The sequence below is a fragment of the Heloderma suspectum genome, chromosome 4 (assembly GCF_057233095.1).
Source record: "Heloderma suspectum isolate Gila_16-S chromosome 4, 16-S_ref, whole genome shotgun sequence".
Taxonomy (NCBI): domain Eukaryota; kingdom Metazoa; phylum Chordata; class Lepidosauria; order Squamata; family Helodermatidae; genus Heloderma; species Heloderma suspectum.
Window position 1 is genome coordinate 249,876,742 of NC_139461.1, and position 16,757 is coordinate 249,893,498.

The window sequence follows — 16,757 nt, forward strand, 5'->3', positions numbered from 1 at the left end:
TCCCTTTGGATATTTCCATGCAGTGACATCAGCCATTAGTCGATGGAACAGTCAGCTGGTACTAATCAGTCCATTCCTTAATGACAAACATTATTTGGCATTATTTGCAAGACCATTCAGAAAATAGTCTTTGGAAAGGCATACAAAGCCTTGTGTACCAGCACTGTATGAATAAGGCATCATGTACTTAATTCTTACAGACATTTGGTTGAACAAAATTGCTATTTTGCCCATCAGACCGCAACTGTTCAGGTTCTTCTTACGTCTTAAAAAAAAAAAATAGACCACAAGGCAGTCTTCTCCAATCTGGTGTCCTCCAGATGTGTTGGACTGCAACTTCCATCATTCCCAGCTAATGGCCATGCTGGCTGCAAATGATGGGAGCTGCAGTCCAGCACATCTGGAAAGCACCAGGATGGAGAAGGCTGACATGAAGTCTCAACCGTTTGTTTCTTTCGAAACTGTTGCCCTCAAACTGTCCAGGGAGCGTTGGCTGTCGGGCGGTATAGAAATGTAAGACAATCAGTCAATCAATCAATCATAGTAGAAGCGGCACAGTTTTGCTAATAGTTGGTAATGAGGTTCCAACTTTGGAACTTTCATGACCTCTCCCTTTAGGGCTGGCTCAGCCATGAGGAAAAATGGATGTCGGCCTTGCAAGAGATGACGAGCCACCACTGCTGGGACATCTCCACTGCTGGAGCACTCCAGGTGTGGAAACCACACATTTGGGGGTACTGGCAATGACACTTGTGGTGAGGAGAGAAACAAATACAGAACCTGGAAAGAGAGAAGATGGTTAAAGTCCCAGAGATGGGCTCCTGTGTAGAGACTAGGAATGTAGGAAGGTGCCTTATACAGGTTAGAGTATTTGTCCATCTAGGCCACTATGGACTACTCAGTGCCAGCAGCTGTCCAAGGTTTCAGGCAGGGAGAAGTATTTTTCATCACCTGCTACCTGATTCTTTTAGCTGGAGGTGCCAGTTATGAACCTGGGACCTTACCCATGAAAAACGTGTGCTCTGCCACTGAGCTGCAGTTCCTCCCTATGACTCTTGACATGATTTCGACCAGAAGTGCTGCTTGTTCCTATGTCATTTTAAAACAGAGGTGCAAAACCTCAGGCCTGGGGTCCCAATCCGACCCTTCAGGGATGCCCAGATAGCCACACACCCTTCCCCTGGCTCCACCACCAATTGTTGGGTAGTTTTCTGGCTTTTGTGCATTTTCACCCCATTCTAAAAGGTTGAAATGCCTCTCCTAAGGCTTTGTTGTGAACCACCTGGGGAGTTTCAGCTATTGGGCACTATAGAAATGTAATGACTGAGTGAACAAATAAGTTAAGTTACTGGCAGTAAAAGCTTTAAACTACAATAAGCTGGTAATTTTGGTCCTGTCCCTTTTTTGTTTCAGTCAGGCCCACCACTGAAATGTTCCTGCTGAGACCTTCCCCCAAATGGAACACCCTTGTTCTAAACTTTGCATGGAACATCCCTGGCAAAATGCGCAAAGGCCAGCGGGGTTTGCTCAGAGTCAGTATACACGCTGCTTGGTTTCCTCTCTGATGACCATACGTTATTTATTCAATGACTGTCTCTGTCCCATGCACACAACTTTTCTTTTTGTACTGTCTTTCTTTCTCAGTGGTTTTTATGCTAGTCAGATGGATGGGGTGCATTTTAATGCTTTTGTCCTCATGTAATAGTGACCCAGAAGGCCAGAACAGGGTGTATTGCCCCTGCAGTAGGCTTCAAACTCTTAATTTAGAGGTGCCAAGATAGTGATAAACCAGATCCAGGTTTACTTACAAGGAGATACTTTATTGAGTACAATCAGCACACAGGCGTATCCAGTGGTTGGATCAGACAGCTTCTCTGAACCCAGAGCCATGGGGTAAAATGGGTTTTATACCATATGTGTCAGCAGTGAGGCAGCATGACAGCAGCAAACGTTAATTAGCGTTCATTCCCAGCATAGACTAACAGTGCTTGTTCAGAAGGAAAACAGTCAGAGCTTTCTCAGCACAAACACCTGCAGCTTGGCATAAACATAGCCTCACTTCCCAGGCACATACTAGGCCCTGATAAGATACTAGCCTTCATTAGCATGGAATGTGCTGAGGCCGCTACTATCGACCTTTGACTCATCTCACATGCTCAGAGGCCCACTAGCAAGGAAATTGCACCAATAAGGCCCCTTAAAGCATTATGGATCTCTAGGCCCCTCTAGAACTACAGATGACTTGGTTACAGGCCTGGGGCCAATACACAGAGGGAGGAGTTTAATGCAGTGCAGTCTCGAATATATAGTGCAAGTGATAATTCAAACTGCTACCTAGGGGGAGAACAGTGTGTGTAGCACTTTATACTTGCTTTGTGTGAAGACAACTAAAACGTGCAAATGTAATGTGGCTGGGGGGTGGGGGCAGAGGGGATTGGATCCTTTTAGGTCATGCTGAATGATCATCCTTGGCATTCTCTGGAGTGACCAGAGGATCTGGTGTCTGTCTGGCATTCTGAAAAACATTGCCAAAATCTTCACTGAGTGATGATTTCACGTAAGGGGACCTTCTCAGTGGTGGCACCCACTCTTTGGAATACTCTCCCATGTGAAGTTTCAGAGGCAGAAACAGAGGCTCGTTTTAAATTCCTCATGAAGACACACTTGTTCATACAGGCTTCCCCTGACCTGTGAGGGACTCTGCTACTACCCTATTTTATTGTTTATGGTGTTGTAATGTTTTTAACATTTAAATGTTTTTAATTTTGTATTTTTGTCTTGTTTTTATCTTGTATTTTATTGTGAACTACTTAGGGATTTTAATATATTAAGCAGCATAAAAGTATTATAATAAATTAAATTAAATGGAGAATGCTTGGTGAATTCACATAATTGCCCAGGGATTTGTGTTCATGTTTATAGACTATTTTGATGTCACTGCAGGCAAGCTTGCTCATACCACCTGAGGCTAGTAGTATATTGAAGGCTGTTGAAACTAAATAACTGAAGATATTTAAGCAGTAAAATACTTGTGCAAATGTGTAGTGCTTAATTTGTAAGCTATGGCTATCCTTGCTCTTCACTTAAAGACCTCCAGGTCGGCACTGGCTCTTTGAAAGTCTCATTAAAACTTCTGCATGTCATACTCCAGTCATTTTGGTCTCGCTCTTAAGTATTCACTTGGAGACTTTTGCTTTATTCTAGCATGCAAATTTCCTCCCTGGAGGCACTTTCATTGGAGATCCTCCTTTCCTGTATATTAAATAAATTCTTTGTCTCATATTCAAAAGGACTGAACTGCCCTTCTGTGTTCAGAAATTGCTCAGTGATCTGTTTCTTAAATCAAGTTGTCCAAAACTTTATACTGTAAATTTGTTCACCCTCTGAAAGTTATTTCTTTATTGTGGTGATTAATTATCTCATCTGAAAGGGAAACACAGGCTGAAATCAGTGGGTTTTACTTCCAATTGGATTGAGGGTCAGAGTTTTTCTCTAGTCTTGGTAGGGCAGAATAGCACATTCCATATCTTACCTAGCCTCTTTGAGGCAGAACAAAATCTGGGTTGTCAAATTGTGTGTGGCGGCCGTAATGTTTTAAGATTCAAGGAGATTACCTATTTTTTTAAAAATAAAAATAACGAAGTATCCATTTTTCTTAATATATATGCTTGTTTTACCAAAAACATATCTTGCTCTTTCAAGTTTCCTAGATCCTTATTTCTCTACATGCTTTTTAGTATGACATTGTATCCTATCAGACTTTAAAACTTGACAGCTTTAGCAAACCTACATTGAGACTAGTACAGCCGGTTAAAATATGTGGTCAGGTCCTTTTTCTGATGTAAATCTGTACTACCAAGTGGAAACAGTTGGAATTGCATGGAAGTTTGGGGGAAAACGTTGGAGAGCAACATTAGTGGGTCAGTGGGAAGAAGCACCATTGGCTCTGTATTTGTTCTTTCTGTCACTGCCATGGGAGTTATGACTTACAAGTAGACGTTTACCCCATCCTTTCTGAGGTAGTAGACACCAAGATATGCTTGTCAGGATGCTGGTGGTCTATTTGCTTTTAAAAGAAGATTGAGTTTTCTCCGGTCACTTCATCAGCAGTTGCTGTTTTCATGGCCTGGCATGTGGCCAACCACTTTTGGCATGTGCCAGAGATGGTCATTGTGCTCATACAAAACTGTCATGCTCCACTCTCTTCCGTTTTACCAAGCTGGCCTATTTTTTTTTTACCTCTGGCTCCCATCACAACCCATTATTCATACAGGATTGTAAAAACCTCCATAAGTCAACATCCCAGATCCAAATGTATATGTAAGTTATTCTTTAATTCTACTTGTGGAGGATCCTGCCTTAGATTTGGGTAGTGAGTTGGGATAGATGAGATTCCAGTTAGGATTCTATGATTATCTTTTGCTTTTCAAATAATTAATGTTATGAGCGTATCCATTATCTGTCAACAATTAGGAACTAAATAATTCCATAAACAATTACATCTATTTATTTTTCCCCTTCCCCATCACCACTTATTTAAAAAAATATATTATTATTGGTAGAGCTGTGCACAAATGGCCTTTCAAAATGCTCCATCCTATTTGTGGGTAGAGAAATTGGGGAGGGGGACAAATTCACTGAATTTCTCCAGGTGGAGAAGAAATTCTCCAGCAGGTTCTCACAGATGGGGCTCACCATGGCAGGGATTATAGCATAGCTTTGTTCTTTTTTCTGAAGGGTTTTTTAAAAAATTTTTGCACTACCACTACAAGTGGTAATAGCAGCAAATATATTGGTAGCCTGGCCCCCATTTTGCATTCTCCACAATGCCCCATACCTTGCATCATTCTGGGTCACTGTGTGTGTGGGGGGGGAGGTGGCCACCACAGCTCTAGTCATTCTTTGGGGTTTAGCACCTTCTCTGGGTCTTCCAAATGTTAAATATCTTTCCACAACCACCCCTCAGATGTTTATAACATCACTATTTCCCTGAAAGCCCTGTAGCAGGTGTGAGGTGGACAGTGTTGTGCTCAGCTCCAGGAAAGAGGTGGAGCTGAATGTGCTATGTGTGTTTTTTCTTTCTTTGTGTTACACATCCCTCCATTGCTCTGCAGCCTCCCAGGCTGCCTGTACTTCCTGATCAGAAAATCTGATCTGAAAAATCCCTACAGGAGGAATTTCCTCATGATGTCTTCCCCTGAATTTTAATCAAAGTTTAGGAAGCTGAGGAGGCTACAGACTCTCAGAGAGATGATTGTACAATGAAAGTCAAGATACTCACGTGCACTCCTTGGCCACCTCATATGTAAGATAGGCACAAGAACCTTGAACCTAACCCATGAGAATATCTCCAGAATTTGCTTCTCCTTTGAATTTCTTTTCAAAAGCAATTTCTTTTCTATCAAATTAAATGAAATGGTTGAAAAAATGTGGAAAACATTTTCGGCACAGCACTAATGATTGGACTGACATATGCATACAGTAGAAAATGTTCGCTTCTGTCAAAATTCTGTGACTATTCATATGAATTTGGTGGAGACTCTAAGGCTGAATAGTGGAATGTTTGGGGGCATGGAGCTATGTAGATGCCTGTTTGGGGGAAAATGATAAGCTTTCAGACACAGTAGGTCAGAACTGTCACTGGATATTAAATGCTGGGCCCTGGAGCTACTCATTAAGATTGGGGGGGGCGGTTAACCTCTTACCCCTAATAGATGTAAGGTGTTACATTTAGAGAAGATAGCATATGTCCAAAAGTAATAGTAGAGTAACAGCTTTATTAGGGCCAACTGAAATGTCACGAAGTCGTGAGTAAGTGTTCCACTGAATTCATGTTCAAGCTAGATTTCAGTGAAACAAAAAAAAAGTGGGGGCAGGAAGAGGGAAAAAGAAGCTGCATGTAATGTTGAAGCCCAGAGTTTGCACTTTGTGTCAATCTTAAGATGATGCGCAGGGGATTTTACACAGACTTAGGTAGGGCCAGTTCACATGTCATGACAACATTTCCTTTGTTGTTTAACCCAGAAATTGTGGGGATGAGCAGAGTGTGTGAGCTGCCTATGGCTTGTCTGGTTAATTCTGGGTTGTTTAACCCATAAACAACACCAGGTTTCTGGGTTCACATGTCATTCTTGGGTTACTAGTTAAAAGCAGAAATGATGAGTGCATAGTTCGCATGCTCTGTTTGTCCCCACAATTCCTGGGTTAAATAACCCAGGAATTGCCACCATGGCATGCAAACCCGGTCTAAGTAAAAAGATTTCAGCTTGCACTGAGGAGCATTGTCTCTGGGTTAAAAAAACAATGGCTATCGCTCTGCATTCCATCTTAAGTGTGTTCAAAACTATAGACTTTGGGACTTTCCCCCATTATGCCTAGCTTTTTATTCCCCTCTCATTTTATTTGTGTTTTTATCTGTGCTTTTGTTTTTGCTTAACATCCAGCTTAAGCAAAAATTCAGAGAACCCTGAAAGCTCACTTTAAGTATTTTGTGACATTTTATTTGGATCTAATAAAAGATATTACTCTTCTGCAGCCTTGTATTTAGCAACTCACCTGGTCGCCACAGGGTCAAGTTATTCCATGCAGGCGAGTGACCAAGCTGGCAGAGGACAGATAGATTGCCTTATCCCTCCTCCTTGAGCCCACTTGTTTTCCATGCTAGCAATGGATGACAGAAGAAAGGTGGGATGTAAATGTACTAAATAAATTATGAATTGGTAGAAGGCATCTTTTTTTGTTACTAACCACCTAGAGACTTGTAGCTTGTGTTTCTGTGGTGACCACAGAGGATAAGGACTCTGCTGTTCTGCAGCCAGGATGGAAACACAAGCTATTCGCCTCCTAGACTAGTAAACAAAACATTCAGGCTAGTATCTTCGGGTGCTTAATTGCAAGACTGCCCTGCTGTTATTTGGGGGCTATTTCTAATGGACCAACATGACCATCTGCAATTTTACAATATGGGCATATCTTTTGGCGATTATTGACTTTTTTGAATGAAACACAGTTCATTATAATAATGTTTACTTGATTGATTAAAATCCCAATTATGCTTTTTCTTTTTCTTTTCTAACTTCTTTCTTTACTCTTAAAGCTTGGCTGAGTCTAATCCATTCTTTGCACTTGGGACAAAGAAGCAGGAATATTATTTTTCTCATGTATTTTAGAAAATCTGATCAAAAAACAATTGCTCTTCTCAAAAGTAGGCCTGGAAGTTGTTAACAAAATTACTGATACTTTCCTGATATTTAAAAAGTCGAACTCAAAAATCTAATCAGTGTTGCTGAAAACTCCTGCAGATATTTTTATCTTTATCTTGTGTGTTTGTGGTTGTTATTTTTAAAAACACAACAAAACCATAATTATACATTTTGTAGAAATAAGCAGTTTTCTTTAATTGCTGTCTTCTGTTGCTGTGTTCTCTTGTTTACTTCCAAATTGTGTTGACATTTTTCAGATGTTATGTGTATGGCGTTGCCTCTTTGGTTTTGTGGTGGGGTTGGCTTGTATTTTGTTTTAAAAAATTTCTGTTGTGTGTTTTATTTTCCTTTTGTGCCCCTCCCCTCCATTACGTTTTTTTGTTACTCAGTGCATGCTTTGTTGCCTCAGGTACGCTCATGTTCTTTTGTTTATTACAGAGCATCCCCATAATGAAACGTCCTTTCGAAATCACACTGACATATACAGTGGTGAGTCAACACTGATGTCTGGAGAACTTCACATTCTAACTCTTCTGTACCTAACCTGACTTACTATTGTGTTAACATCACTTGTTGGTCAGTCAGTGAAAACAGCAAGGCAATTTCATAGACATATTAAAATCATTCATATATATATATATATATATATATATATATCCATCCAACTCAAGGACTCAGACTTGCTTAGTCTTCAGAATCTGCTGTATTTCTCCTTTTAGCTGTAGATGTTGCCAGAAATACTGGTTGAATTAATGTCCTCAAAGCAGTTCATATTTGGGAAGTTGCACTTTATTCATGCAGTTTCAAATGGGTTTATTGTATTTGTATGGTATGCATGTAACAAAAATCATCATATCCAGTCTGAACTTATAAATCACCAGATTATTTAATATCACCAGAACCTGTTACCTGAACCTCACTGTTGGACAGCATGGATCTAAGCAGCACCCAGCAGCCAAGGCAAAGCCTTCCAACAAGGCTTTACTGAATCCTCATAGACAATACAATCCTCTACTACAAAGAGAAGATGGTGTACATTTTTCCTCTGCTCATTTAAATGAAACATTATAATAGCTATGATCAAATACTGGCATTTGTAAAGAAAGAAGCACTTGATTTTTCTTCCAAGCATCATTTTTATATATTTTTAAAGAATATATATATATATATATTCTTTTTCTTTGTAGCACTGCTGCATATTTCTTTGAATGCTTCAGAAGATTCTGTCTTCCTTCCTCTTTGTCTAAGTGAGAAAAACTTCCTCTAGAGAATTCAACACTGGGGGAAGCCTAAATTATAAATTGCGCTTCAAATATACAATCGCTCAGCTCCCCCAGGGCTCAATCATTCTCCTGCAGTTGGTGGAAAGTGATGTGCAAATGGTGTGATAATATAAACAGTTGCAGGGGGATTTATTTCAGTGGAATGAGGGGGGAGAAAGTTTGCAGAAAAAAGAAACAAAATACTTTTTTCAAGCCCAGTCCGGAGTATGGCAGAGAGTCCTGATGATCTCTGTAATACAAATGCAGCAGATTGTATGCATTGTTCTCTTGGGGTCTTTGCAAAACAAATGAGAAATGAATGTGCATTATTTATTTTGCAACGTAGTTTATTGCACACACAGCCCACATGCATCATTCCTGGATTGTGTTTCTCTTTAAGAGATACCATTTTTTCCCAGTACTCAAGCCACAAACTTGTGTACCTATTGGATATTAGGGTGCTTCCATTCAGAGCACTGCTAGTCTACCAGTTAGAACACAGCTATTCCATCTTTTTTCTCCTGAATGGATTTTCTGTGGTAGGGAAGAAGATGGAAGAAGTGGGGAAGTACAGTGTGATAAAAACCATCTGGGAGAAATACACTTATTTGTGTATAATTAGTTACAAACAACAACAGTTTGTGAACTTAATTAAAATATGTATATATTGGGGAGTTGTGCACCGCTGTACTGTGCAAGCATTTATTTAGCTGCTTTAAGTTAAGAGGTACCAGAGTATGGCAATCCCTTCCCTCTCCCGCATTGTTCCACCATTTTGTTAACCTCTTTGTCTAGTTTAGTTTGGTTTATTTTCCAGTTCTTTGGAGACTGAAGAGGGGGGTCACTTCCTTGGGGGGTGCAAACTCTGAGGGTATGGACTCCAGAAATCCCATTTCAGGGGTCCTTGGTTCAAAGGTCTTCAATCCAAGAGGCTCAGGCGTAGCTCAGTCATGTTGTTGGGGCCTAGGTTGGTTTCCAGCACCTCTGCTTTCAATGCTGTTGGTCCAATAGTTTTATTTTTTAAGTGTAGTTTTTCTCAACAGGGGTTATCTTTTAATCCAGCTGCCTGTGTTAAAGTTTAATCTAATTGTAAATAGTTTGGGTTGGATTTAAATAGTCTTCTAAATTATATTGCGAGAGTAATATCATCTGCCTTTATGTATATATATCCAATTTTATTATTGACTGATCTGGGAGCCATTATGGTTGAAAATCAATATATAAAAATATTGTAAATGAATAAACCATGAAAAACAGTCAAAACATAAAGCGTTGCTTCCATCAAGGTTGTTAAAGGTGTCAGCTGTCCTTCCACAGCTTCCAATTTGACAGTCTGGATGTAGAATAACCAGATCAAGATACAAAAGGTGGGAGCTGTGGTGTCTAAATAAGGGCATCTATTACTCAGAATATTGATAATGATTTGAAGTGAAAAATATCCTACCATTTCTTAACAACACTGATGTCATTTCAAGCATGAATAGGATGGTTTTGCAGGGATCTTAGTAAGAAGTGCCATCGGGACTCATTAGTGGACTTATGTCTGATGCTTGGGAGCATGTTTAATTGAAATCCAGCATTTGTGTTTAGATCTTGGTTTTTTAACCCTTGCCCCTCCCTACGGAATGCCAGCAGCAGAGCATGTTCTAAGTAAATGGCAGTGTCACAAGAAATGCTCCTTTAATTAGCATCAGCAGTAACCCCTTGAGATGTTCACAGAGGACAGTTGTTGAAAAGGAGGTCACAAATAAAAATAGATTCACTAGGAGTAGGGATTGCTACGTAACGCAGACTCCAGGGTCCCCACATTAAGGTTAAAGGAGGGCAGTTATATGCTACATGTTGCATGTGATTTCGCACCTCTAAGGGCACAATCCTATGCATGTTTAGACAGAGAAAAGGCCTACAACTCCCAGCATGGCTGGCTGGGGCATGCTGGGAGTTGCAGGCCTTTTCTCTGTCTAAACATGCATAGGATTGCACCCTAAGAGCAACATCTTAATTATGGCAGGTCTATTTTAATTTCTCTAGCTAAAATAATTGTCCAGACATGCTTAGTTTCCAAGCACATTTCCTATGAGAATGTAAGAAGAGGTCTGCTGGATCAGAGGGAAGATCCATTTCATCTAGCATCCTCTTTCCCAAAGTGTCCAACAAGATGCCTGCAGGAAGCCCACAAGCAGAGTATGAATGCAATAGCCCTCCCTTGTTGTTCCCCGGAGACTGGCATTCAGAGGCATGCTATCTCTGAAGGGGGATGCTGCGTATAGCCTTCATGACTGGTAGCTGTTGATGGACTGATCCTCCATGAATTTGTCCACCACTACCACCCCCCTGATTTAAAGCTATCTAAGCCGGTGACGATCATCACATCGTATGGCAATGAATTCCATAAATTAATTCTGCATTGTGTGAAGAAATGTTTTAGCTTGTCTGTCCTGAATCTTCTACCAATCAGTTTCATTGGATGATCCCCAAGAGAGGGAGAAAATTAGGCATGAGATGCTTCCTCATTACATGGTAGCACAGAGTGAATTTTATACCCACTTGCATCAATTATTCATCGTGGCCCTTAAGGCCTGGTTCATCTGAGGAAGGGAAGTTCATGGTCATTAGCTCAAATACGTATGAATTTGACTGCAGACTAAATGGGAGAGAGATACAACGGAGGGTGTTATTGTCTCCTAAGAACCTAATTGCCTGGAACAGTGACTCCCAGAGCACACTGCCATGTTTCAAGTGAGACTGAAATATGCCCTGAAAAATTAGGCCACTTTGCTAGATCCTTCCATCCAGCACCAGCCCAAGAGATTTTGCTGCCTGTGGCAAAGGACAAAATGGAACTATTCCATGTATAGGAGCTGACTGGACTGGCAGTTGAATTTGCATCAGTACTGGTGATGGAATAGTGTCCTCCACCACACCTGAGGTCACAGGCTAGTTTAGTGGGGCCAGGACAGGTTGTGTGGCATAAGGAGCTCTGTCCTCCAACAGAGGGGAACAGCTGGGAGGCTGGCATCACTGCCCCCCCCCCCAGCATGTGCAGCCCATTGCCTTGCTCTGCCTCATGGTAAGGCCAGCCCTGCTTCCATGCACATCAGAGTGGGGAGGGCCTATGAAGCAGCACTGATTCTTTTTCTCGGCACATATTTGGGCAGTGCCATGCTTCAAGAGGGTGCGCCAGGATTCCCTGATGCAGCCTGTGCAACAGCAGACAGAGAATCTTAGAGCATCAGCATTCCCCAGAAAGCACAGTCCCATCCCCTGACCTGTGACCGACTGGACAAAGAGAAGTGTGAGATACTTGGGAGCAACAATAACTGAGCTATCACACAGTTGCAAGGAGGAGACCTGTCCATTGTTAGCCCTATTCAGGAATTCTACTTCTGTGTAGAATCAACGCACAAGGGAGCAGCGCGAGGGTGAGCACATGAGTGCTCCATTCCCATTGCCCTTTATGAGTTAGAGGGATAACTTCTACAGTGGGGAGCATTTTCTACTTATATAGGCTGCCCATGCAATGCAGAACCCCACATAGAGCCTGGATCTATAGAGAGCTGCCCTGCTAGGAAATCCTGCCTCTGGTTTGTTTGTAGTTAGTGGATACCACTGTGAACACACTTACCATAGGGGGTATGGACACTGCTGCATAATCCTAATATCCCCACTCCTATTTTTACACTGTACACACACAAAGCTTTTTCTTTATAAGGCCCCTGTGGATCTGTCCTACTTGTTGAAGCAAGCCCTGTAACACTGAAAATAATGAAATTCAGCCAGATGCCAGCCTTGCATCTGTTACGGCATGCAAGAGGTGCAGAGTTGTGCACGTGGCATAAATCCTCTTAATGGGATTTCCAAATGTAAGTGGAAGAGATTATACATAACCAAATTTCATGCTTCTGTACAATAAGATAGTATTCATATGCTCCTATGAGCAATATTATTCTGAGAGAAAACCAGAAGAGTGAGGAGTAAGAGTATCAACACCATCAAGGCCCTGTGCTTAAAATTTAATTCAATTCAGAGTAGAGCTTCTAGAGTAGTGTTGCCCAAACTTTTGACACTGGGACAGAGACTCTTTTCCTGGATTGAAATGGGACACGCTTAACTTTTGTAGCTAAAAATATATGTATACCCAGATAACAGCCCTATTAAGGTGTTCTACTTCTGTGTTGTCTTATTTTGTGACTGGATCTTAAGATGGCCATTTAGTTACAGAACAGCCAAAAGAGCCGTGTGCAAACTCCCTAGCTGTTAATGCATGATGTAATGTGAATTAGTAGCTAGGGAGCTGAAGGTGTGCTTTGTGGAGCACCACAGTGGGCTGCCATTACACATATTGGGCAATATCCAATATTGCTGCTCTTTCGCTCAATCCATTACACCTGAGGTTCCCACTGCCAGTGTAACCGGGAGTTAGCGCTTTCTGAAGCAACCCCAGAAATGAACAGAAATGAGACCTGCCCTGTTGCTTAAGAACTGCTAGCTCCCCATTGTGCTTGTGAGGGGTCACACTGGCACATGGGGGGCATTGGATACTGCCCATACATTGGGCTGAAACCATGGGGGGAAAAAATAATAGGCAAGGAATGCAGTTAGTTCACAAGGTGAGCTTTAGAGCTTTAAAGTAGGGGTAGGCAACATGATGTCCATGGGCACCATTGTGCTCCCAGACACGTTTCTTGGTGCCTGCCAAGATGCCCTGCCCCTCCCACATCTTCTTCTTTTAACTAACACATTTTCTGAAGGAACTGGGATCACTAAGCAAAGTGAGGGCCTCCAGCTTCTGCACCTTCATTTCCCATGAATGCCTCTGGCCTACGTGATGGGCTTCAGAGACATTCTTCGGAAATGAAGATGGAGGGCAGCTGCAGACTGATGCTTTCCTCTGGAATGCACCCAGCCACCACAAAAAGAAGGGACAGAAGAAAAAAGGTGCTGAAAACTGGGTTCAAAGAGTTGTTTTGTGTATTGTGTTTCAGACCCCAGCTCTGTCATTTGGGCGGGTTGCTTGTCTTTGTGACTAGCCACACCTCCCAATTTGTGGTAGTGTCCACAACAGTTTCTCAAATTGCCAAATGTGCCCATGGGCCCAAAAAGGTGGCCTAGTCTTGCTTTAGAGGCTGCCAAGGTGGTGGAGTTTTATTGGCTGAATTAGATCTAAGCAGACTGAGTTGGATCCAGAGGTGCCCTTCTATGTGTGGAAGCTGCCTTCCACTCAAAGAAAGGCTGTTCTGCACCTCATGCCAGTGGAGGCTGGTGGCTCTGATGTCAGTGGGGTGATGAATTCGCTCCGGGTTTCAGTCAGAACCAGTCAGAACTCAGTCAGACACTGTCTAGAGGGCCATAGGATATGCTCATTTCTGGGAACTGACCTCGGAGCCCATGTTCCAAGGTTGGTTCCTGGAAAACCGACCGCCCCCCTTGTCCACGCTGCCTCGGAGGCAGTGTGGAGAAGCCCCTTCCTCTGCTCTTGGAAGAGGAGTATGGAGCAACTGCAAAGGGGCAGGGCTGGGGGTGTTCCAGGGCGGGGAGAGCGGAGCTGTGCATACGACACATCCATTGTGTTGTACGGCAGCTTCCTGTCTCGGTCAGCCCCACCACTGGAGAGGTGTGGAGGGAACGATCCCCCCGTACCTCTCCTGCCTTGCTTTGGATAGGTGGTCACCTCCGAGGTTGGAGGTGGCTGCCTATCTAGTTAGGATTGTACCCCAAAGGAGCTATTTAAGGTGCTCCATTCCTTGGATAGCTCCTTTAGAGTTCTGATTGGTTATGACTGAAATCCAGAGTGGATTCACTGCCCTACTGACATCGACGCCACTAGCCACCACTGCCTCACACTACCGCTGCACATGAAATGAAAAATGCCAACTCCAACAGTGGTTTTCTGTTTGGCCATCCTCTTCCACAAGAGGAAAAGCATGAGAACTGCTATCGAACCTATATGTTATACCACTCTGGTTCTCACAAGTATTTATTATAGAACAGAAGTAGTGGCTGTTTTCCTTCTGCTCACAGTTCTTTGAATCCAACCCAGTGTTGTCAACATTTGATTGGCATGTTGATATTCAGAGGATTAAAAGAGTAAATTATCCCTATTGCCCTGAAATGGGGCATAGGCTCATTAGGTGATGCATAGTGATGTCCAGTGCATGGAAAGATTGTAAACCAAATCCCTGCTAAATGGGGCGGGGCGGATATTTTGACACGCCTTTCTTCCTATGTCTGTTTCATTGATTCAGATAAAACAGATTGTGATTTTTCCTTAGCAATAGCTACAAGCCCTGGACTGGGATGGTAGTTCCACCGAGATGCATTCTGCATGTTGGACAAATGTTTTTATGCATGTTGTGTTAACTGAAGATAGAACCAAATTGTTAGTACCTTTGTGAGTTTGTGTGGATCCTTTAGGGTCCAATCCTATAGTTGTACAACTTTCAGCATTCCCCAGCCAATTTTTTCTGTCTAAACTTGCATAGGGTTGCACCCTTAAAGAGCAGCTAGTAAGGTACTACTAATTTTCTTCTTTCCCTAAAAATGTATGTTGCTAATATAATATGGGATTATATTACACCTTGCTAGTTCCTTACCTAGTTCCTTGTTATAATGCCAAAATCCATGGTCAGATAATACCTTTATTGGGACCAACCAAATACACACAAAATTGTGGACAAGCTTTTGAGTTCTCCGTACCCCTTAATCAGGTGTGACATCACAAAAAGCAGATGGGGGTGGGGAGAAAAAAGGCTAACTTGATGTCAAAGTCTTGAAGTCTGCATGGTCAGAGTCTTATGATGGAGCCGAGGAAGAGTCACAGCCTTAAATTAGTGCCGTGCCAAATATTTTATTCCGTTTGTTTTCTGTAATTAATTGTGGGGGGTGGAGGGAATGAAGAGTCCTAGGAAAGAAGCTGGGATTTTGGAGACATTTCTCATGAGGAGTAGGGGGCAGGTATTCTGTTTGCTGTATCAAGTGTATGAGGTGCGTGAGGGCTCTTGTGCCTGTTACCTTTTTACAGTCTCCGCGTGCACTGACTACATAATGGAGCTCTTCTCTGGCTGGCTGTCAACCTGGCAGCACTGCCTGGATTGCCATGTAACCACATGATAGGCTCATTAGGTGAAGGACAAGAAGGCAGGACAAGCAATGCCTCGTTCATAGAGAGGGAAGAACTTCACGGAAGTAGGAAGCAGGGTTTGGTGCAGCACTAACTTAAATGGATTAGACTCTACAAGGTGTCATGCATGTTTCGGGTGACACCTTGGGACTCACAAACATGTAATGGCTGATGCTCCCATTACTGAAAATATAAAATGTATGTATATAAAATCCAGCCATTACTTCTTAAGACAGTAACCGCCAAGTTCACCAAACTGTCCACCATACATTGAATCAGTAATTTGCCTGCAGAAGGCTGAGGTTGTCCTGCCCCTTTTCCAAATATAGGTAGGGATATATTTACAGATGCGCCATCGGAAAATGCTCACGTTACAGTTATTCTGTTTCAAGCGCAATGAACTGGTAACATCTCTTGCACAAGGGGCTTGGAGATCAGTAGGAGTTGCACGAGAGCAAATTTAGTTCTTGACCCCAGTTCCCGTTTTTGTGTCAGAGACATGACTCTGTATTTTGTAAGCTGTCATGGGTTTGGCAGAACAGATCTTGTTACTGGAGAGTTTAATTAAAAGTTGGAGGAAGCTTATCAGCAATTACACAGGAACACAGAAAGCTGCCTCATACCATGCCCCATCTAGTTCAGTACGGTGGACACCAGCCTTCCCCATCCTAGTGCATCCAGATGTTGTCAACCAACTCCCATCAGCCCTGACTAGCATGGTCAATAGTCAGGAATTCTGGGAGTTGTAGTCCAAAACATCTGGAGGGTACCAAGTTGGGGAACTGACTACACTGACTGGGACCAGCTCTCCAGGGTTTTAGATGGGAGTCTTTCCCAGCTGTACCTGGAGATGCCAGCAGTGGAGGCTGGTGGCTCCAATGTCAATGGGGCAGTGTATCCACTCCAAGTTTCAATCAGAACCAGTCAGAACTCTAAAGGAGCTATCCAAAGTGTGGAGCACCAGCCTCTACTGAGGCATCCTACTGGATGCCGGGTCAGAACCTGGGAACTTTGACATGCAAAGCATGTGCTACAACTCAGCAAAGCAGTTTAAAATGTATCCTCCAAATGCTCTCAAGTGTTGAGTTCTGGTGGGTAATCTATTAACCACGTAATTAACTAACCACACAATTACATGTGTACTGTTATCTCATGCATTACTGCTGTGGTATG

The 16,757-nt window shown here is 42.5% G+C and overlaps 1 protein-coding gene across 1 annotated transcript in view; it reads left to right on the plus strand.

Annotated features, from left to right (window-relative positions):
• NFASC (neurofascin) overlaps positions 1-16,757 on the plus strand; it is a 222,563-nt gene that overhangs the window by 96,593 nt on the left and 109,213 nt on the right. Inside the window, exon 11 of the mRNA XM_084853243.1 lies at positions 7,641-7,691. Within this exon, the coding sequence (XP_084709369.1) occupies positions 7,641-7,691 (51 nt within the window). The remainder of the gene's footprint in view (positions 1-7,640; positions 7,692-16,757) is intronic.